Source organism: Glycine max, chromosome 15 (assembly GCF_000004515.6).
Source record: "Glycine max cultivar Williams 82 chromosome 15, Glycine_max_v4.0, whole genome shotgun sequence".
NCBI lineage: Eukaryota > Viridiplantae > Streptophyta > Magnoliopsida > Fabales > Fabaceae > Glycine > Glycine max.
This window is the reverse complement of record NC_038251.2, coordinates 30441528-30465760: the sequence shown is the minus strand read 5'-3', so window position 1 is coordinate 30465760 and position 24233 is coordinate 30441528. Positions and strand designations below refer to the sequence as shown.

Below are 24233 nucleotides of genomic sequence, written 5' to 3'. Positions count from 1 at the left end.
TGAGAAAGCAAGAGATCGACTCATCGAGAGGGCCGGTCATCCAACAAGACAGGACACGAGATGTAGGAAATCTATGCAGTTAACATGATTTTTAGGGATGCAGACGCATGCAACCTTTGATGTGAAATTTGGTAATGCTGACCGCACATGAAACAATGCAATGCAATGGAAAGTTGTACAATGTTCATGACATTCTTTCCCTATTTCATGATTTTAATTTTGATTTAATCTTTTTGGAAAACATAGATTGACTGTCCTTTTGAAAAAGGTGATAATTCATGCAACCTTATCCTATCTTTTGCAAATCTCTCCGGGAACTCCCTCAGAGTGTATGTTCTGTTTGATTTAGTCACTTGTCCATTTTGGAGTGAAGACAATGGAGCCGTTTGACGTTTAATCAATCTATTGAAATTCCAAGGCTTGTCTCCCTTTTTTTCTTGTTTAAAAACATCGATGGGTGAGAACTTTTGATCTGCCCCTATGTTCACTTGAGGCTCATGCACGATGCCCCTCATTGCCTCAGTGTAAGGCTTTGGGGTACCAATTGTTATCTTTCGTCATGACCTTGTAGCTGGGAACCTATTGGGTGAGAACTTCTAATCTGCCCCTAGGTTCGCTTGAGGTTTTTGCATGGTGCCTTTCGTTGCCCTAGTGTAGGGATTAAAGGTACCAATTGTTGTCTTGTTTTCACAACCTCGTAGTGAGGAAGAATGAAAGAAGTAGTTGATTCTTGCAAAAAGAATTTTCCAAGGACGAGAAATAGTTGAAGGATTTTTCAGTTGATGGATTAAGCCAAATGACTCCTATGTAGAAGCAAGATGTTTTGATGTCTTGATGATGCTAAAGGATCAAGTGCTTCTAAGTTTTATTCAAGACAAGAATCCAAGAAAATCAAGATATATGATCAAGTTGATCTCTAGAATCTTTAGGAAGAAGTTTCCAAATTGAAAAAACAAAAGGTTTGACCAAAGAATTCTATCATTTCAAATTGAGATTTTCTCTCTAGTAATCGATTACCAGCAGCTGAAAATGTTTATCACAGTCACTAGAAATTTGAATTCAAAATTTATAATGTGTAATTGATTACACATGGATGGTAATTGATTACCAGCAGTTTATTGAACGTTTTAATTCAATTTTTTTAAAACCTGTAATCGATTACACAAGTCTTGTAATTGATTACCAGAGGGAATTTTCAGAATATAATTCCCAGGAGTGACATCTATTCAAATGGTTTATGAATGGCCATCAAAGGTCTATTTATATGTGACTTGGAAACACGAATTTAAAGAGAGTTTTCATTGCCCGAAAAGTTTTATCCTCTCAAAAGATTAAGATTTTTTCTGAACTAAATGTTTTATCCTCTCAAAAAGATTCCTTGGTCAACAACTTACATATTCAATAAGGAATTTTGATTGATCTTCAATGTATAATCTATCTCTTTTAAGAGAGATTTCTTCTTCTCTTCTTCTTATTTCTAAAAAAGGATTAAGAGACCGTGGGTCTCTTGTTGTAGGGGATTCTTGAACAAAAGGAAAGGGTTGTCCCTGTGTGCATTGTTAATCCGAAAAGAGAGAGTGAAAGTTTAATTGGGGAATAGTATCTGTATCTTAATTCAACCCCCCCTTCTTAAGGTAACTGAGGTCCAACATCCTATTCTTGATAACTCACTTCTCTCTAAAAAGACAAACTTTCCGGAATGAGGTCATATGAACGTCTTGAAAACACAGTCAATCAAATGTTTTTTTTTTTAAACTTATTTGTTTTGAACTTTACTCGTTGTTTTACGGGAGCCCCACCAACGTGCAAGATGAGTAATCTCTGATTGAACAGTCTTGGAAGTCCAAACTCAGGAGCACAGGTCGCTTGAGCAAACAGACCAATGGCTTGCACCCACATTCCGGTGAAAGTTGAATAAGCAATGATGCGTTTGTGAGAGGACGAGGGACAAAGATATCAACTTTATCCATTTCATTTAACATTGTAACTATGGTTTACAATAATGGTACAAACTTGAAAATCCTGATGAGTCATTAGAGACATCTAACAACAGCTTTCAAAATTGCCCTATGTGTGGCATCTCTTGTCAATGTCAGGATTTACACACGATTCTCCTCAAATTTCAGCCAGCCCGCATCAATTAGACCTTGCACCTTACGCTTTAGGCCCCTACAATGCTCAATGGAATGCCCCATGGCTTCTCCTTGGTTAGGGTTATGGCTACCATTGAATTATCAAGTAGATATGGGAGCAATTCAGCATAGGACACTGGAATTGGGGTGAATTCTAAGGCTTTCTCGCTGCAAAATTCATTTCTTGGTTGGTGTTTTGGTTTATGCTAAAGGTGGTGTTTGTCATTGGAAGTGTGGTAGGTAGGCTTTGTGGTTGATTTTAGGGATGGCCTTTGTGGATAACTGGGCGGTGGGTAAGGAGAAGGTTTGTTATTGGCTGAGTAATGACATTGTTGGGTTGGTTGGAAACTTGGCTGTATTGGAATGGCAGTCACAGCACGGGCTTCTCCTTCATCCTCACCCTCTTCATTTGCCCCAGTTTTCTCATTCGTCCAAGCAGGGTGACTAAACTTGCCTTTTTTTAGACCCACATCGATCCTTTCACTGGCAAAGACCAAATCCGCAAAGCTTTGAAGGTGCGTAGCCCACCATTTTCCATAGTAGAATACTGGTAATGTGTCTACTATCATTGTCATCGTGTTTTCGTCATTGAGGTGCCACTTGAGCTGCCAGGTTCTCCACCTTTGGGCGTATTCTTTGAAAGATCCGTGCCCCCTTTTTAGCACATGTTTTGTAGTTGCATCCTATCCGAAGCCATTATACCGACCCTGCCTAACGAAGGCAACCATTAGGTCCTCCCAGGAATGGACTCGGGAAGGTTCCAAGTTAGTGTACCAGGTAACAACTACCCCAGTAAGACTTTCTTGGAAGGAATGTATCAACAATTCTTCATCTTTTGCGTATGCCCCCATCTTCCGACAATACATCTTTAGATGGTTCTTGGGGCAAGTAATCCCCTTATACTTGTCAAAGTCCAGCACCTTGAACTTGAGAGGGGTGATGATATTGGGTACTAGGAACAAATCTTCTAGGTTAGCAAAAGCATAATCTTCACCTCCTTCAATGGCCATGAGCCTTTCCTCTAGATGATCCAGCTTTCCCATTTCTGCCATAGCATGAGGGTTTTTACTTGTCGTGGAATGCAAGAGGTGTAGTTGTGGGTGATACTGAGGACCCTCCAAAGGGTTTTGTAGGGGTATACCACCAATTGCCTGCCCTTCAGTGGCATATCTGAGACAAGGCTCGAAGTCAGTTAGATTGTGGTGGGGCATTTCATGTGTCTTACCCATGGGTTGAGAGACATGTGCATGATCAGTTTGGGGTTGTCAGCTCTCAATGAGTATGGGAGTGGAGTTATTGACATTCTCACTGGGAGTGTACGCTACATTGGATGGTGTATAGTTGGGAGGCAAGCCATATGGTGGGAAGGCGTGCTTGTTTTGAATTTGCACATCATGGGGGCCGCCCATACTTCCCAAATCTTTGCCTACCATAGCTGAGGTTGGATGATTCATTTGGTTGAGGCCAGATGGGGTCATTGGATTCACCTTAGTAACAGTGCTGGTAGCAGCAACTGCAACTGCACTGGCTTCCATTATCTTCTTCATGATCATCATGGCCTCCATCATTGCGGCCATTTGCTCTTTCATGGCCTCCATGTCGGCCTTCATCTTCTCTTGTACCTCCTCTACTTCACCCATTACTCTAGCTCAGTTGAGGTTCGGTGAGGGCACCGTAAAGCATGTTTTTTTTCTTTTTTATAACAATGATTAAGTTCTTTTTTTTTGCAAGGAAATAATGCAATGAGCAATGCAACCAATGAACAACATGGATGTATGCGAATGATGCACAATTGAAGTATTGCAAATTTGTACACTGGATATGAGGTTGAATCAATTTAGATTTTCAACATGGTCCATGACATCTTCATCAAGGTGAAACTGGAAGTGACAAGGACATTAACAGTCCTAAATATGTTTGGTAGTAGACAAAGCAATGATGTAACCCGATCCATCTTTTGCCCCAATTTTTTGCAAGATGGTTACTTCCATGCTTCAACTTGACTCGATGAACCTTTTCATAAAAGCACGAGCTTGGTTCAACCCCATAACCCAGGGAATGGCAATTTTGATCGCCAATACTTCATCAACAATTCATAGGGATGAAAGACTCGGGAATATGCATGCTATGCATGGAAAATGTAACTATGAGATTGAGATGCCCGAAGAAACATCCTTTCTTAGTTAACCATGCATTAGGTACCATGTTCAATCATTTTGTTTTTTAAGTGAAATGGGTTTATGATCCCAACATGGTTTGGCTCATGGTACCGAATATATGCAACTAAGAATGCAGCGTGAATTTTCGCGCTTTCTTTTTTGTTTTTGTCTTGCAGGGTAAAACGCAGGGGTCACGTATGAGCAAACATGTAGAACAAAAGGTATGCAATTTGTAGATCAAAAAGATAGTGAACGCATATGCATGATGATGCAATGACTCATGCAAAAATGTGAGGCTGGAATATGATAACGGACAAATGCAGGAACGATATGTTCGTTATGATGCCATGAAGAGATGCTTATGCGATGCATGATATGAATGCATTTATGGACACGAGAGTCCAGAAAATCATCTCTCCTTACTTGCGCATTTGGGGGCACAATGCCCCATGTGTGCAGTTAAGAAGACGATATGGATTTTCCGACTTCCCATGACAAAAGACGAGACCCACATACAATGCATGTGTGACGGTATGATGCAGATGTGCAAAAGCGCAATAGGGGGATGCACCGAGTACGACAATATCCATAAATAATCATACAACAAAGGCGTACATGACATTTAGGTCTACATGCATGGCAGTGTTAAAAATGGTGCGCAGCGTGTTTGCTCCGTGCCCCTATTTTAGGGACCTATAGGACAATATCTAGGGGTCTCTAATAACTACTCCCAAAAATTCATAACTCACCGCTGTTTTCTATAGGTATCATCACTCAAGATAATAATATTGTGGCGGTATGGAATACCAGCGACAACACATTATAAAGAGAGAAAGCTCTAGACGAGGTTTCACTATTATCAAGCAAGTCGGAGACCTAGCATGATGATAGATTCACCTCCACTCCTTAAGTTCCCATGAACCCGGGTGTAGGGCCCTTTTTTACTCAAACCCGTGGGTGCTTAGAATGCAGTGTAAAGAATGCAAAATAGACAATAGTTATTTATATTTTACACAGTTCAACAAATGCACACACAAAGTTTCACAAATCCACAATTCCTTAAAATAGGCCTAACTCACAAAAATAGTCCCCAGTGGAGTCGCCAACTGTCGCAACGTGCCCTTTTGCGGGCGAGTGAAGGCGAGGCTCACGGGTGCGCTTTCCAAAGGAGGAAAGATGTGCGGAATCGCCACCAACGTTTATTTGTGGAAAACGTCGGAAAAACCGAAGGAAACTGGTCAAAATGAAAATTCTAAGTTCGGGAGTTGTATTTACGTTTGAGGAAGGTATAAGCACCTCTCACGTTTGTCTCAAAGGACAACAACCTATTTTTTAGAATTGTGGAATTGTGTTATCTTAACTTTTATTTCTTTTTATTTTTTGAGGTCGACAAAAGCGGGGCTCTTGCTCCTACGTACCCCCCATCAAAGAGGAAATCAGACCTATGTAGTTCTTTCTTATACGTGAATCAAATGATTCTTTTTACTTGAAAGGTGATCATTTTAAGGCGTTGGACCTTAAAAATGATCCATTTTACTTGGTAAGAAACTGAAATGATAAACCTTCAAAACCCTATTTTTTGTGGACGAGCTTGACTAGGCGAGTTGATTTTAGCCTTAGTTTCACTTTAGTTATTAGTCGATTCAATTAAGAATGCGGAATCCCAAAGAGAAAACGTCTGATTGATTTTTCGCTTTATTTTACTTAAAAGGGTATTTTTTTTATTATTATATTATTATTTTACCTCTTTTTTTATTTCCAACGTGGTTACGGCACGACCGAACGGTCGGAATTCATTTTAACTGAAATTAACAGATGATACAATTCAAACGATCGGTGGAAATTTATTTTATTTTTAGATTAGGCGAGAAATGACTTAAATAAATGACTTAAGCACGTTAAAATGGGGTATAGAAAGCGAATGAAAACGAGAATAAAAATACATGAAACAAAATGTGGACCACCACGGGTACATAGAATGAATTGAAAAGCTCGGTTTGAAGTACTTACCCGTTGAAGACTGAAGAAAACGAAGAACGAATGATGAATGTTGAAGAACGGTCGAGAATCTTCGCGTAATTACTCATGGAAACGTTACGGAAACGTTACGGAAGCGCCTCGGCTTGGATTTTCTTCACGGAAATAATTTTCCTCAGCAATTTCGAGAGAATAAGAAGTGCCAAGAAGGCTGAACCCCTTCTCCCTTCACTCCTCCCCCTATTTATAGCAAAATAGGGGAGGAGCTTGCCACCCAGCTCGCGCAGGCGAGCCAGGTTGCTTCCTCCAGAAGCAACAGCCTTCTGGAGGAAGAATCTGGAAGGCCCAAGTGGGCCTGATTGCTATTTGCACCCCCCTTTTTACTAAATGCACCCCTCTACCTTTTTTGGTAATTCTTTTTCCATAATGTTACGAAAATTTACGAATTTTGTAACGATACTTATTTTCCTTCCGCAAGGTTACGAGTCCTTACGGATTATGTATTTACTCTTTTTTTGTCTTTCGAAGAAGTTACGAAAACTCACGGATTGTGAAAAATACCTCCTTTCGATTTCCGTCACATCACGGAATTTTCATGGATTGCGTAGGCTTTCTTCCTTTTGATTTTCGGCACGTCTCGGGACCTCACATATTGTGCAACAAAGGGTGCCAAATATCTCGAAGCGGCCAATCAATGGTTGTATATCATCAAATTATTGAGTCCATGGGCCAAGATTGGGTCCACTCTTCTTTGTAAATATTAGAATAGGTTTTTTCTTCTTTTGGGCTTGTATTTTGGCCATTCTAGTAATATAGGGTTTTAGCCTTGTATTTCAGGGCATTTTGACTAGTCTTTGTAGTAGGGACTTTTTTTATATTTTGATGTATTTTGGCATGGAGGTGAGCTTAGATATTATAGGGGGTGTGTAGCTAAGCTCTAGCTTCTCATCTAAAGGAGACAAGCTTAGTTATCAGAGAGGTGTGTGTAGCTAAGCTCTAGCTTCTCTAGGAATTTTCTCAAGGAAGCTTCTCAAGAAAGTTTCTCAAGGAAGCTTCTCGAGGAGGTGAGCTTAGTTATTAGAGGGGTGTGTGTAGTTAAGCTCTAGCTTCTCAAGGAAGCTTCTCAAAGAAGCTTCTCAAGGAAGTTTCTCAGGGAAGCTTCCTAGGCTATAAATAGAAGCATGTGTAACACTTGTTGTAACTTTGATGAATGAGAGTCTTGTGAGACACAACTCAAAGTTCAACTTCTCTCCCTTTCTTCTTCCTTCAATTTCGGTCTCCCCCCTCTCTCTTTCTCTCCCTATTTCTTTTCCTCCATTGAAGCATCCTCTCCAAACTTATTATCCAAGACATTCTCTTGATGGCGAAGCTCCTTCTTCCATGGCTTATTCCCTAGTGGATGGCGTCTCCCCTCACCTCTTCTTCTTTATCTTCCGCTGCATCTCCATGGTGGGAAATCACCATTGAAGGATCTCATTGAAGCTCAAAGATCCAGCCTCCATTGTAGCTTCACAAGCAAGCTTCCATCAAGTGGTAATCAGAGCATAAGGGCTTCAAGTAGGTGCTCCTTAAACCTCCATTAATTTTTTGCTTTACCTTCTCTTCCATTTTTGTTTCTTCATTTTTCTCCATGTATCTCCTCATCTGTCTTGTGCGAAATGTTTTTAACACGATTCTTTAGAGTTTCCACCGATTAAACTTTCTATAGAAGCTAGATTTGATTTTCTATGGTTCAAATTTCTGGTTCTTGTTCTTGAACCATGAATTGTGTTGAGTTTAGGTTCCTTTGAGTTTTGTCTTGTTATTTTTTTGTGGCTGAAACCTAAACCATAAAATTATTTCAAAAACATTAAATTAGAATAAAACCTCAAAAATCTAGAGTGACTTGTTCACCTATTGTAGTTTTGTCATAGAAGTCATGTCTAGTCATGAAACTTGTCACATAAGATTTCATATGTTGTGCTGAATTTTATTTTTCTTGTTTCTTTGTGTAACTCATTTGTTCATGAGTGTATGAAATTCTTTTAGCCTATTATTTGATTTGAGTCAAATCTTTCATGTCAATTAGTCCTTAACATGTTCATGCAAAATTCTTAGAGAGTCTTTGGGAACCTTGAATGTGGTCATCCAAACACTTTTAGGATTTTCCTAGTTTACATTTCTTGCTTACTTTCATAGCTTATTTCCTTTACCTTCCATTGTCAAACTGCCTAGATAGCTTGCCTTTTACCAATTAGTTTTTACCTTATTTTTTACACCTCCTTTAGTGTTTATTTTGGCTAGTTTCAACCATAGTTTCTTTTACCTTTTGTTTTCAAACCCCCAACAAGAAAGAACCACAACTTAGGAACCAACATGACTCATCATTCATCTAGTGTTAATGGCAAGGGTACTAGTCATAAAGACCTTTTTATCTAGAATCTTAGATGAGTTGAGTTCCCTCAGGTTACGGAATGAAAAACAAGAGAGAAAAGAAAAGGAAAAAAAAAGAGTGGAAGAAATAAGTCAAGATGAAAGAGAGAAAACAAGAGAGGAAGAAAGAAGAAAAATAATGAAAGAAATGAAAAGAGAAAAACATGCCTCGTATAGTAGTCATAACTCTTGCAAGAGCCTAAGTGAAAAACTTGTGACTATTACGAAGGAAGGCATAGGTCACATCTTAGACCTCACTCCCATAAGAGAGAAAAGGAAAGAAAGCCTCGAGAGGCTAATATTAACCTCCCATACTTCCACGGGAAGGACAATGTAGAGGCTAACTTAGTTTGGGAAATAAGGGTAGAGCAACAACTTAAAAAGAAGTCTTATGAGATAATGCAATCCTGTGAGGCCATGGGGATAATGCAATCCTACCCCCTAACGGTATTGGATAATCCATAGTATGATGTACCTCAGGATTTGAGGTCAAATCCTTTCCAAGGTAGAGGGGATAATGCAATCCAACCCCCAAGGATATTGGATAGAAGACTCCAAGAGGATTGGGCAAGAGTTGCTAAAGAAGGTCCTAGGGTTCTCATGAACCTAAGGGTATATTTTTTGAGCCCATGGGCCAAGGTTGGGTCCACTCTTCTTTGTAAATATTAGAATAGGTATTTTCTTCTTTTGGGCTTGTATTTTGGCCATTCTAGTAATATAGGGTTTTAGCCTTGTATTTCAGGGCATTTTGAGTAGTCTTTGAAGTAGGGACTTTTTTTGTATTTTGATGTATTTTGGCATGAAGGTGAGCTGATAACTGCTAAATAATTATGAATTAATAGTAGTTAAATAGTCAAATTTTGGCTTAAAATTAATTATTTAGCAGTTATTTATAATTAAAAATTGAAAAATTAATTAAATTGTGTTAGTGCTTAGCTCTACTGAGTGTTTAAAAGATTGGCTAAGATTTTGTTAAAACATAAGCACTTAGACAATGAAGGAAAGCTGGAGTTGCTGCACATGATGTCCAACGTTATGTCAAGGAATCAGATCGGGCCACACAATGCACAAGGCAAGATAAAATGTCAAATGAAGAATTGAAGCTGCAGGATCCACGATGTCGGATACAATGTCCAGGACATCCTGCCCGAAAATACTGGACACATAAATCTGTTATATCTTTAACAGATTGTGCAGGATCCACGATGTCGGATACGATGTCCTGACATCCGGCCCGAAAATACTGGACACATAAATCTGTTATCTCTTTAACAGATTATTGTGCAGTTAGCAACAGATTTGGCGATCTATCTCTTGGAACGAATTAAAAGATAATTAAAGTTCGAATTACAAACTTGAATAGTTCGTTCAGGGATTAAAGATTAAAGATAAAAACTAAAAGATCAAACTGTATCTTTTAGATCTTTAAGTGCAGATTTTCAGGAAAATGATAGATCTCATCCAGCACAAGTAGTTGCAGCCCAGAAACGCACACTGCTATATAAACATGAAGGCTGCACGAGTTCTGTACCAAGTCCGGGATTGAAGAGTTATTTTGTGAGTTTTGGGACTTGAGTGTTTTGTGAGCCACCTTGGTGTTACTCTAACATCAAGTGTTGGACCTGAGTGTATAGAGTTGATCTCTATAGTGTGTGGAGTTGATCTCTATTGTTCAGAGAGCAATCTCTGGTGTGTATTCGATTTAATTGTAAACACGGGAGTGTGTTTGAGAGGGAGTGAGAGGGGTTTCTCATATCTAAGAGTGGCTCTTAGGTAGAGGTTGCACGGGTAGTGGTTAGGTGAGAAGGTTGTAAACAGTGGCTGTTAGATCTTCGAACTAACACTATTTTAGTGGATTTCCTCCCTGGCTTGGTAGCCCCCAGATGTAGGTGACGTTGCACCGAACTGGGTTAACAATTCTCTTGTGTTATTTACTTGTTTAATCTGTTCAGACGGTCATATACAAGCTGCATGTTCTGAAGCGCGATGTCGTGACATCCTGTACGACATCTGTCCCCAGTATCAGAATTTCAATTGGTATCAGAGCAGGCACTCGAAATCACTGAGTGAGATCTAGGGAGATAAATTCTGATGAACATGGAGAAAGAAGGAGGACCAGTGAACAGACCACCAATTCTGGATGGAACCAACTATGAATACTGGAAAGCAAGGATGGTGGCCTTCCTCAAATCACTGGATAGCAGAACCTGGAAAGCTGTCATCAAAGGCTGGGAACATCCCAAGATGCTGGACACAGAAGGAAAGCCCACTGATGGATTGAAGCCAGAAGAGGACTGGACAAAAGAAGAGGACGAATTGGCACTTGGAAACTCCAAAGCCTTGAATACTCTATTCAATGGAGTTGACAAGAATATCTTCAGACTGATCAACACATGCACAGTGGCCAAGGATGCATGGGAGATCCTGAAAACCACTCATGAAGGAACCTCCAAAGTGAAGATGTCCAGATTGCAACTATTGGCTACAAAATTCGAAAATCTGAAGATGAAGGAGGAAGAGTGTATTCATGACTTCCACATGAACATTCTTGAAATTGCCAATGCTTGCACTGCCTTGGGAGAGAGGATGACAGATGAAAAGCTGGTGAGAAAGATCCTCAGATCTTTGCCTAAGAGATTTGACATGAAAGTCACTGCAATAGAGGAGGCCCAAGACATTTGCAACATGAGAGTAGATGAACTCATTGGTTCCCTTCAAACCTTTGAGCTAGGACTCTCGGATAGGACTGAAAAGAAGAGCAAGAACTTGGCGTTCGTGTCCAATGATGAAGGAGAAGAAGATGAGTATGACCTGGATACTGATGAAGGTCTGGCTAATGCAGTTGTGCTCCTTGGAAAACAGTTCAACAAAGTGCTGAACAGAATGGACAGGAGGCAGAAACCACATGTCCGGAACATCCCTTTCGACATCAGGAAAGGTAGTGAATACCAGAAAAGGTCAGATGAAAAACCCAGTCACAGCAAAGGAGTTCAATGCCATGGGTGTGAAGGCTATGGACACATCAAAGCTGAATGTCCCACTCATCTCAAGAAGCAGAGGAAAGGACTTTCTGTATGTCGGTCTGATGATACAGAGAGTGAACAAGAAAGTGATTCTGACAGAGATGTGAATGCACTCACTGGGAGATTTGAATCTGCTGAAGATTCAAGTGATACAGATAGTGAAATCACTTTTGATGAGCTTGCTATATCCTATAGAGAACTATGCATCAAAAGTGAGAAGATTCTTCAGCAAGAAGCACAACTGAAGAAGGTCATTGCAAATCTGGAGGCTGAGAAGGAGGCACATGAAGAGGAGATCTCTGAGCTTAAAGGGGAAGTTGGTTTTCTGAACTCTAAACTGGAAAACATGACAAAATCAATAAAGATGCTGAATAAAGGCTCAGATATGCTTGATGAAGTGCTACAGCTTGGGAAGAATGTTGGAAACCAGAAAGGACTTGGGTTTAATCATAAATCTGCTGGCAGAATAACCATGACAGAATTTTTTCCTGCCAAAAACAGCACTGGAGCCACGATGTCACAACATCGGTCTCGACATCATGGAACGCAGCAGAAAAAGAGTAAAAGAAGTAAAAGAAAGAAGTGGAGGTGTCACTACTGTGGCAAGTATGGTCACATAAAGCCCTTTTGCTATCATCTACATGGCCATCCACATCATGGAACTCAAAGTAGCAGCAGCAGACAGAAGATGATGTGGGTTCCAAAACACAAGATTGTCAGTCTTGTTGTTCATACTTCACTTAGAGCATCAGCTAAGGAAGATTGGTACCTAGATAGCGGCTGTTCCAGACACATGACAGGAGTTAAAGAATTCCTGGTGAACATTGAGCCCTGTTCCACTAGCTATGTGACATTTGGAGATGGCTCTAAAGGAAAGATCATTGGAATGGGAAAGCTAGTCCATGATGGACTTCCTAGTCTGAACAAAGTACTGCTGGTGAAGGGACTGACTGCAAACCTGATCAGCATCAGTCAGTTGTGTGATGAAGGATTCAATGTAAACTTCACAAAGTCAGAATGCTTGGTGACAAATGAGAAGAGTGAAGTTCTAATGAAGGGCAGCAGATCAAAGGACAACTGTTACCTATGGACACCTCAAGAAACCAGTTACTCCTCCACATGTCTATCCTCCAAAGAAGATGAAGTCAAAATATGGCATCAAAGATTTGGACATCTGCACTTAAGAGGCATGAAGAAAATCATTGACCAAGGTGCTGTTAGAGGCATCCCCAATCTGAAAATAGAAGAAGGCAGAATCTGTGGTGAATGTCAGATTGGAAAGCAAGTCAAGATGTCCCACCAGAAGCTTCAACATCAGACCACTTCCAGGGTGCTGGAACTACTTCACATGGACTTGATGGGGCCTATGCAAGTTGAAAGCCTTGGAGGAAAGAGGTATGCCTATGTTGTTGTGGATGATTTCTCCAGATTTACCTGGGTCAACTTTATCAGAGAAAAATCAGACACCTTTGAAGTATTCAAGGAGTTGAGTCTAAGACTTCAAAGAGAAAAAGACTGTGTCATCAAAAGAATCAGGAGTGACCATGGCAGAGAGGTTGAAAACAACAAGTTTACTGAATTCTGCACATCTGAAGGCATCACTCATGAGTTCTCTGCAGCCATTACACCACAACAGAATGGCATAGTTGAAAGGAAAAACAGGACTTTGCAAGAGGCTGCTAGGGTCATGCTTCATGCCAAAGAACTTCCCTATAATCTCTGGGCTGAAGCCATGAACACAGCATGCTACATCCACAACAGAGTCACACTGAGAAGAGGGACGCCTACCACACTGTTTGAAATCTGGAAAGGGAGGAAGCCAACTGTCAAGCACTTCCACATCTTTGGAAGTCCATGTTACATTTTGGCAGACAGAGAGCAAAGGAGAAAGATGGATCCCAAGAGTGATGCAGGAATATTCCTGGGATACTCTACAAACAGCAGAGCATATAGAGTATTCAATTCCAGAACCAGAACTGTGATGGAATCCATCAATGTGGTTGTTGATGATCTAACTCCAGCAAGAAAGAAGGATGTCGAAGAAGATGTCAAAACATCGGGAGACAATGTAGCAGATACAGCTAAAAGTGCAGAAAATGCAGAAAACTCTGATTCTGCTACAGATGAACCAAACATCAACCAACCTGACAAGAAACCCTCCATTAGAATCCAGAAGATGCACCCCAAGGAGTTGATTATAGGAGATCCAAACAGAGGGGTCACTACAAGATCAAGGGAGATTGAGATTGTCTCCAATTCATGTTTTGTCTCCAAAATTGAGCCCAAGAATGTAAAAGAGGCACTGACTGATGAGTTCTGGATCAATGCTATGCAAGAAGAATTGGGGCAATTCAAAAGGAATGAAGTTTGGGAGCTAGTTCCTAGACCCGAGGGAACTAATGTAATTGGCACCAAGTGGATCTTCAAGAACAAAACCAATGAAGAAGGTGTTATAACCAGAAACAAGGCCAGACTTGTTGCTCAAGGCTACACTCAGATTGAAGGTGTAGACTTTGATGAAACTTTCGCCCCTGTTGCTAGACTTGAGTCCATCAGATTGTTACTTGGTGTAGCTTGCATCCTCAAATTCAAGCTGTACCAGATGGATGTGAAGAGCGCGTTTCTAAATGGATACCTGAATGAAGAAGTCTATGTGGAGCAGCCAAAGGGATTTGTAGATCCAACTCATCCAGATCATGTATACAGGCTCAAGAAGGCTCTCTATGGATTGAAGCAAGCTCCAAGAGTTTGGTATGAAAGGCTAACAGAATTCCTTACTCAGCAAGGGTATAGGAAGGGAGGAATTGACAAGACTCTCTTTGTCAAACAAGATGCTGAAAACTTGATGATAGCACAGATATATGTTGATGACATTGTGTTTGGAGGGATGTCGAATGAGATGCTTCGACATTTTGTCCAACAGATGCAATCTGAATTTGAGATGAGTCTTGTTGGAGAGCTGACTTATTTTCTGGGACTCCAAGTGAAGCAGATGGAAGACACCATATTCCTCTCACAAAGCAAGTATGCCAAGAACATTGTCAAGAAGTTTGGGATGGGAAATGCCAGCCATAAAAGAACACCTGCACCTACTCACTTGAAGCTGTCAAAAGATGAAGCTGGCACCAGTGTTGATCAAAGTCTGTACAGAAGCATGATTGGGAGCTTACTATATTTAACAGCTAGCAGACCTGACATCACCTATGCAGTAGGTGTTTGTGCAAGATATCAAGCCAATCCCAAGATAAGTCACTTGAATCAAGTAAAGAGAATTCTGAAATATGTAAATGGCACCAGTGACTATGGGATTATGTACTGTCATTGTTCAGACTCAATGCTGGTTGGGTATTGTGATGCTGATTGGGCTGGAAGTGCAGATGACAGAAAAAGCACTTCTGGTGGATGCTTCTATCTGGGCAACAATCTTATTTCATGGTTCAGCAAGAAGCAGAACTGTGTGTCCCTATCTACTGCAGAAGCAGAGTATATTGCAGCAGGAAGCAGCTGTTCACAACTAGTTTGGATGAAGCAGATGCTCAAGGAGTACAATGTCGAACAAGATGTCATGACATTGTTCTGTGACAACTTGAGTGCTATTAATATTTCTAAAAATCCTGTTCAACACAGCAGAACCAAGCACATTGACATTAGACATCACTATATTAGAGGTCTTGTTGATGATAAAGTGATCACACTGAAGCATGTTGACTCTGAGGAGCAAATAGCAGATATTTTCACAAAAGCATTGGATGCAAATCAGTTTGAAAAACTGAGGGGCAAGCTGGGCATTTGTCTGCTAGAAGACTTATAGCAATTACTTCTATTTGAATGTGCTCAAACGTTAATAGCACATTCATTACTGAGCCAAAACAGATTCGACCGTTGCTTCACACGCCCCTCTACATTCTTCATTCAAATTTATATTTTCGTGGCATTCTTGTTTTCATCAGCATTTCCCAACACCTCTCGGAATTTCACGAAACCATTTCAAAAGCTCTGCGTTTTCATGGCTACCGCACCAAAAGAAACTTCAGCTCCTGGTTCATCCTCTGTACCATCATCTCCATCATCCACCAAAGCACCATCACACCAGGAACGACCTGAATTCAATATCCAACCCATCCAAATGATTCCTGGTTCAGCCCCTGTTCCTGAGAAACTGGTTCCCAAAAGACAACAGGGAGTGAAGATTTCTGAAAACCCTAGCCCTGCAACAAGTCCTAGGGAAGTAGACCCGGAGATGGATAAGAAGATCCGTAGTATTGTGAGTAGCATTCTGAAAAATGCGTCTGTCCCTGAAGCTGATGAAGATGTCCCAACATCTTCCACCCCAAATGTTTCTGTGCCTGATGTTGATAAAGATGTTCCAACATCTTCCGCTCCAAATGCTGAAGCCCTCCCTTCACCCAGTGAAGAGGAATCAACAGAAGAAGAAGATCAAGCCACAGAGAAGACCCCTGCACCACGGGCACCAGAACCTGCTCCAGGTGACCTCATTGACCTCCAAGATGTAGAATCTGATGAGGAACCCATTACCAACGAGTTAGCACCTGGCATTGCAGAAAGACTTCAAAGCAGAAAGGGAAAAACCCCCATTACTAGGTCTGGACGAATCAAAACTATGGCCCAGAAAAGGAGCACTCCAATCACTCCTACCACATCCAGATGGAGCAAAGTTGCAATCCCTTCCAAGAAGAGGAAAGAAATTTCCTCATCTGATTCTGATGATGATGTCGAACTAGATGTTCTCGACATCAAGCGGGCCAAGAAATCAGGGAAAAAGGTGCCTGGAAATGTCCCTGATGCACCATTGGACAACATTTCATTCCACTCCATTGGCAATGTTGAAAGGTGGAAATTTGTATATCAACGCAGACTTGCTGTTGAAAGAGGACTGGGAAGAGATGCCTTGGATTGCAAGGAAATCATGGACCTCATCAAGGCTGCTGGACTGCTGAAAACTGTCACCAAGTTGGGAGATTGCTATGAAAGTCTAGTCAGGGAATTCATTATCAACATTCCCTCTGACATAACAAACAGAAAGAGTGATGAGTATCAGAAAGTGTTTGTCAGAGGAAAATGTGTTAGATTCTCCCCTGCTGTAATCAACAAATACCTGGGCAGACCAACTGAAGGAGTGGTGGATATTGATGTTTCTGAGCATCAGATTGCCAAGGAAATCACTGCCAAACGAGTCCAGCATTGGCCAAAGAAAGGGAAGCTTTCTGCAGGGAAGCTAAGTGTGAAGTATGCAATCTTGCACAGGATTGGCGCTGCAAACTGGGTACCCACCAATCACACGTCCACTGTTGCCACAGGTTTGGGTAAATTTCTGTATGCTGTTGGAACCAAGTCCAAATTTAATTTTGGAAACTATATTTTTGATCAAACTGTTAAGCATTCAGAATCTTTTGCTGTCAAATTACCCATTGCCTTCCCAACTGTATTGTGTGGCATTATGTTGAGTCAACATCCCAATATCTTAAACAACATTGACTCTGTGATGAAGAGAGAATCTCCTCTATCCCTGCATTACAAACTGTTTGAGGGGACACATGTCCCAGACATTGTCTCGACATCAGGGAAAGCTGCTGCTTCAGGTGCTGTATCCAAGGATGCCTTGATTGCTGAACTCAAGGACACATGCAAGGTGCTGGAGGCAACCATCAAAGCCACCACAGAGAAGAAAATGGAGCTGGAACGGCTGATCGAAAGACTCACAAACAGTGGCATTGATGATGGTGAAGCAGCTGAGGAAGAAGAAGCAGCTGAGGAAGAAGAAGAAGTTGCTGAGGAAGAGGAAGATGCAGCAGAAGATACAGAATCCGATGATGATGATTCTGAAGCCACCCCATGACCATCAGACCTTTATTTTTGCTTTTTACTCTTACTAGTTATAGGGGCATGTTCCTTTGAACAATTGATTGCTATTGGTCTGTAATATTTGCATGCATTCTACTTTTGTCAAATTCTATCTAAAAAGGGGGAGTAATAGTATTTAGTATTATGCATGATTTATGATTTTGGAGTTGTATGATACGATGTATGCATGATTCATGATTTTGAGGGGGAGTTGTATGATACGATGTATGCATGATTCATGATTTTGAGGGGGAGTTGTATGATACGATGTATGCATGATTCATGACTTTGAGGGAGAGACTGCTGCTGCTGATGATGACTGATGTAAGCTACTGTAATTACGAGTAGCTGATAGAAGATGCTGCAGTAAGAGCATAGAGACAGGGGGAGCAGAAAGCTGATGTCACAAGAGATGTCTTAACATCCTGGAAAAGACTTGTAGATTTGCAACTTGCAGAATGCCGCAGTGAACTACTTCACAGCAGTAAGAGCATGGAGACAGGGGGAGCAGAAAGCTGATGTCACGTGAGATGTCTTGACATCCTGGAAACGACTTGCAACTTGTAGAATTTTGCTGTCGCCACTACAGATACCGCTGTGCTTGATTACTCTGATAATGAAAGTTGCTGATCCCACTTGCATAACTGCTCGTACCTGCTCACGAAGTGTCTAAGTATGTTTTAGACAAAATTTGCCAAAGGGGGAGATTGTTAGTGCTTAGCTCTACTGAGTGTTTAAAAGATTGGCTAAGATTTTGTTAAAACATAAGCACTTAGACAATGAAGGAAAGCTGGAGTTGCTGCACATGATGTCCAACGTTATGTCAAGGAATCAGATCGGGCCGCACAATGCACAAGGCAAGATAAAATGTCAAATGAAGAATTGAAGCTGCAGGATCCACGATGTCGGATACAATGTCCAGGACATCCTGCCCGAAAATACTGGACACATAAATCTGTTATATCTTTAACAGATTGTGCAGGATCCACGATGTCGGATAAGATGTCCTGACATCCGGCCCGAAAATACTGGACACATAAATCTGTTATCTCTTTAACAGATTATTGTGCAGTTAGCAACAGATTTGGCGATCTATCTCTTGGAACGAATTAAAAGATAATTAAAGTTCAAATTACAAACTTGAATAGTTCGTTCAGGGATTAAAGATTAAAGATAAAAACTAAAAGATCAAACTGTATCTTTTAGATCTTTAAGTGCAGATTTTCAGGAAAATGATAGATCTCATCCAGCACAAGTAGTTGCAGCCCAGAAACGCACACTGCTATATAAACATGAAGGCTGCACGAGTTCTGTACCATGTCCGGGATTGAAGAGTTATTTTGTGAGTTTTGGGACTTGAGTGTTTTGTGAGCCACCTTGGTGTTACTCTAACATCAAGTGTTGGACCTGAGTGTGTAGAGTTGATCTCTATAGTGTGTGGAGTTGATCTCTATTGTTCAGAGAGCAATCTCTGGTGTGTATTCGATTTAATTGTAAACACGGGAGTGTGTTTGAGAGGGAGTGAGAGGGGTTTCTCATATCTAAGAGTGGCTCTTAGGTAGAGGTTGCACGAGTAGTGGTTAGGTGAGAAGGTTGTAAACAGTGGCTGTTAGATCTTCGAACTAACACTATTTTAGTGGATTTCCTCCCTGGCTTGGTAGCCCCCAGATGTAGGTGACGTTGCACCGAACTGGGTTAACAATTCTCTTGTGTTATTTACTTGTTTAATCTGTTCAGACGGTCATATACAAGCTGCATGTTCTGAAGCGCGATGTCGTGACATCCTGTACGACATCTGTCCCCAGTATCAGAATTTCAAATTGAATTTCTGGTTGCAGATACGAAAAATGAGGTTACATTAAGCAAAAATGGCAACAGAAATGAAGAGAAAGAAGGAATTCTGAAGCAGGCCCAGCCCAACAGTGGCGCTAAGCGCGAGTCAGGCGCTAAGCGAGCAACCAAATGCAGGCGCTAAGCGTGGCGTTAAGCACGAAGGAGCAGAAACCGTTACGCGCGCTAAGCCCAGCTAGGCACCCAGCGCGCGATCCAACAGAAGCACAGGCTAAGCCTGCAGGGCACGCTGAGCGCGCGATTCGAACGCGCTAAGCGCGAGGTGTGGTGCTGAGCGCGACTATGAAGGCCCACAAGCGTACTTCAACAACTTTAAATAGAGAGCCAGTCCCAAGGAATCATCACCTCGTCTTAGAGCACTGTCCTCAACACTTCAAGTCTGAGCTCTCCCTTCTTTCTTTATATTCTTTGTTTTTATTATCCCCATTCTTTCTTTCACCCCCAGTTGTAAGCCCTCAATGGCCATGAGTGGCTAATCCCCTAGCTAGGGCCTGGCAGGCCTAAAAAGCCAACGATGTACGGTGTGCTTCAAGAATTATCAATGCAAAGAGAATTTATTCCAGGTTTTTCTATTCTAATTCTTTTCTTGTTATCTTGCATATGTTCTTGAATTTCTTTTGGGTTTTATTCGCTCGGGAGAGGGTATTTCCTAGTAAGGATTTAAGAATTGATGCATGCATTAGTTTTAGGGGTTATACACTTGGGAAAGGGTAACACCTAACAAAACATCTTAGGAAAAGAATCCTTGGGTTAGCATTGCTATGCATAGAATGATAACTCACTGCCCATGCATTTAAGCAACATCTAGAACTTAACCTTAATTCATTTTAATTATTGAATCTTCGCAAAGGCATTTGAGAGATAGGTAGTTAAAATAGGCTTGTCAATGTGAGGCATCAGGGGCAAGTAATTAACAGATGTGGGTAGAAGTAATACCAGTGCATTGGTAATGAATATCATATTTACATGCATCATAGGCCAATTGGGTTTGTTCGGTCTTGGCATCTTTATTAATTGTCCTTCCTTTTAAACTATTTGATTTGGTAATTACCCCTTATTTCTACATTTATTTCTATCTTATTCTTACTCATACTTACAAATTGAAAAGTATTTCATAAAGTGCAATAAAGTCCCTGCGGAAACGATACTCGTACTTCCGAGTTATACTACTTAAGAGCGATTTGGTGCACTTGCCAAAGTCTCAACAAGTTTTTGGTGCCGTTGCCAAGGATTTTATTTTCGCACTTAATTACCATACTATATCAGTTTGTAAGCCCAACTCTTCTTTTCTTGGCTTATTCTATTAGTATTTTCTCTTTACTTTTATTCTTTCTTTCTTCCATAATTGCACGGGTAGTGCCTTTTTGTTTTTATGCGACTTAGGACTGCATCTGGAGACGTTGTCCCTATCAACTTAGAAATTGAAGCTACTTGTCAGCGTAACAATGCTGCAAGAAGAAGAAGGGAACAAGACACAGAAGGAAGCAGTTACACCTCACCTCCTCTTTCTCTACATCACGCTGAAATGGACGGGGAACCCGCACGAAGAGTCACCCTAGAGGACTTCTCCAATACCGCCACTCCTCAGTTCTTCACGAGCATTGCAAGACCGGAGGTGCAAGCCGCCAATATTTCCTACCCGCATTCCCTTATTCAGCTAATCCAAGGGAACCTCTTCCATGGTCTTCCAAGTGAAGATCCATATGCTCACCTTGCCTTGTACATAGAAATATGCAACACCGTGAAAATCGCTGGAGTCCCAGAAGATGTGGTATGCCTTAACCTCTTCTCCTTTTGTCTAGCAGGAGAGGCAAAACGATGGTTGCACTCTTTCAAAGGCAACAACTTAAGAACCTGGGAAGAAGTAGTGGAAAAGTTCTTAAAGAAGTACTTCCCAGAGTCAAAGACCGCCAAAGGGAAAATGGAGATTTATTCTTTCCATCAATTCCCGGATGAGTCCCTTAGTGAAGCACTAGACCGTTTTCACGGGCTGTTATGAAAGACACCGACACACAGATACAGCGAGCTGGTACAACTGAATATATTCATCGATGGCTTGCGACCTCAATCGAAACAGCTACTAGACGCATCCGTAGGGGGCAAAATCAAACTGAAGACTCCTGAAGAAGCGATGGAGCTCATCGAGAACATGGCGGCCAGTGATCAAGCAATCCTTCATGATCGTAGCTATGTGCCCACAAAAAGAAGCCTTTTGGAACTTGGCACGCAGGACGCGACATTGGCACAAAACAAGCTGTTGACGAAACTCTCAGCAAATTACCTCAACAATTACAAGTGGTAAGTTCTTCCCACTCTTCGATTTTGCAGGTAGAAGGATGCCCCACATGCGGAGGAAGCCATGAGCCTGGACAATGTGTAAGCCAACGGGATACTTCTCGAGAAGTAAACTATATGGGCATACCAAATCGCGGATTCCAGGGTTACAACCAGGGGAACTCATCCGGATTCCACCAAGGGGGAGCAGGATTCAATCACGGACCACCGAGATTCAATCAAGGAAGAAACTTCACGCAAGGTTCAGGGTGGAGGAATCAAGGAAACCAGTACAAGGAGAAAAGGAATCAACAACCATACCAACCACCATACCAGCATCCCAGCCAGGGCCCCAATCAGCAAGAAAAGCCCACCAATATAGAAGAACTGTTGCTGCAATTCATCCAGGAAACACGATCCCATCAAAAGAGCACGGATGCAACCATTCGAAATCTGGAAGTTCAAATGGGCCAATTGGCACAAGACAAAGCCGAACAGCCCACTAGAACTTTCGGGGCTAACACGGAGAAGAACCCAAAGGAAGAATGCAAGGCCGTGTTGACTCGAGGGCAGAAGAAAGCACAGGTGGAAGGTAAGGTTGAAGAAGAAGACCAATCAGCAGAAGACAAGACAGAGACACCAGAAGAAAGGATAGAAGAAGAGGAGAAGGTGACATCACCACCTGCAACCAAGAGCCAGAAAGCGCGGGAAGCCAGGAAAGAAGAACCACCGGCCTTACCACAAGATCTCCCATATCCTGTGGTACCCACGAAGAAGAACAAGGAACGCTATTTCAAGCGTTTCTTGGAAATATTCAAAGGGTTGGAGATCACTATGCCATTCGGGGAAGCCTTACAGCAGATGCCCCTATACTCCAAATTTATGAAGGACATCCTCACCAAGAAGGGGAAGTACATTGACAATGAGAACATTGTGGTAGGGGGTAACTGCGGCGCTATAATACAGAGGAAGCTACCCAAGAAGTTTAAGGACCCCAAAAGTGTTACCATCCTGTGCACCATAGGGAAGGAGACGGTGAACAAGGCCCTCATTGACTTAGGAGCAAGTATCAATCTGATGCCCTTGTCAATGTGTAAAAGAATTGGGAATCTGAAGATAGATCCTACCAAGATGATGCTTTAGCTAGTAGACCGCTCGATTACAAGGCCGTACGGGGTGGTAGAAGATGTCCTAGTCAAGGTACGCCACTTTACTTTTCCGGTGGACTTTGTCATAATGTATATCGAAGAAGACACAGACATTCCCCTCATCTTAGGCAGAACATTCATGCTTACTACCAACTGTGTGGTGGATATGGGGAATGGGAACTTGGAGTTGAGTATTGACAATCACAAGATCACCTTCGACCTCTTCAAAGCAATGAAGTATCCACAAGAAGGTTGGAAGTGTTTCAGAGTAGAAGAGATTGATAAGGAAGATGTCAGTATTCTCGAGACACCATAGTCTTCACTGGAGAAAGCAATGGTAAATGCTTTGGACTGTCTAACCAGTGAAGAGGAGAAAGATCTGAAGGCTTGCTTGGAAGACTTGGATCAACAAGACAGTATTCCTGAGGGAGAAGCCAAATTTGAGACACTAGAAGAGAAAGTTCCGTCCGAGAAGAAGAAGATAGAGTTGAAGATATTGCTCGATCATCTAAAGTATGTGTTCTTGGAGGAAGATAAGCCTATAGTAATCAGCAATGCACTCACAACAGAGGAAGAAAACAGGTTAGTAGATATCCTCAAGAAACACAGGGAAGCTATTGGATGGCATATATCGGATCTCAAGGGAATTAGCCCTACTTATTGCATGCACAGAATAATGATGGAAGAGGATTACAAGCCAGTCCGACAACCCAAGAGGCGGCTAAATCCAACAATGAAGGAAGAGTTCAGAAAGGAGGTACTCAAGCTCTTGGAGGCTGGGCTCATATATCCCATCTCTAATAGCACTTAGGTAAGCCCAGTACAGGTGGTTCCCAAGAAAGGTGGAATGACAGTAGTACAGAATGAGAAGAATGACTTGATACCAACACGAACTGTCACTAGCTGGCGAATATGCATCGATTATCGCAAGCTGAATGAGGCCACCCGGAAGGACCACTTCCCTCTACCTTTCATGGATCAGATGTTGGAGAGACTTGCAGGGCAGGCGTATTATTGTTTCTTGGATGGATACTCGAGATATAATCAGATTGCGGTGGACCCTAGAGACCAAGAGAAGACGACCTTCACATGCCCTTTTTGGCGTCTTTGCTTACAGAAGGATGCCATTCGGGTTATGTAATGCACCAGCCACATTTCAGAGGTGCATGCTGGCCATTTTTTCAGACATGGTGGAGAAAAATATCGAGGTATTCATGGATGACTTTTCAGTTTTTGGGCCCTCATTTGACAGTTGTTTGAGGAACCTAGAGATGGTACTTTAGAGGTGCGTAGAGACTAATTTAGTGCTGAACTGGGAGAAGTGTCATTTTATGGTTCGAGAGGGCATAGTCCTGAGCCACAAGATCTCAGCTAGAGGGATTGAGGTTGACCGGG

General features: G+C 41.6%; 1 protein-coding gene across 1 annotated transcript; it reads left to right on the top strand.

The window, feature by feature from the left end:
* The first annotated feature begins 21828 nt into the window (after positions 1 to 21828).
* Positions 21829 to 22833, top strand: LOC102668413 (uncharacterized). Its single transcript, XM_006598482.1, has one exon. It carries the CDS (start codon positions 21829 to 21831, stop codon positions 22831 to 22833), a length of 1005 nt encoding a protein of 334 aa, XP_006598545.1.
* The last annotated feature ends 1400 nt before the right edge of the window (positions 22834 to 24233 follow it).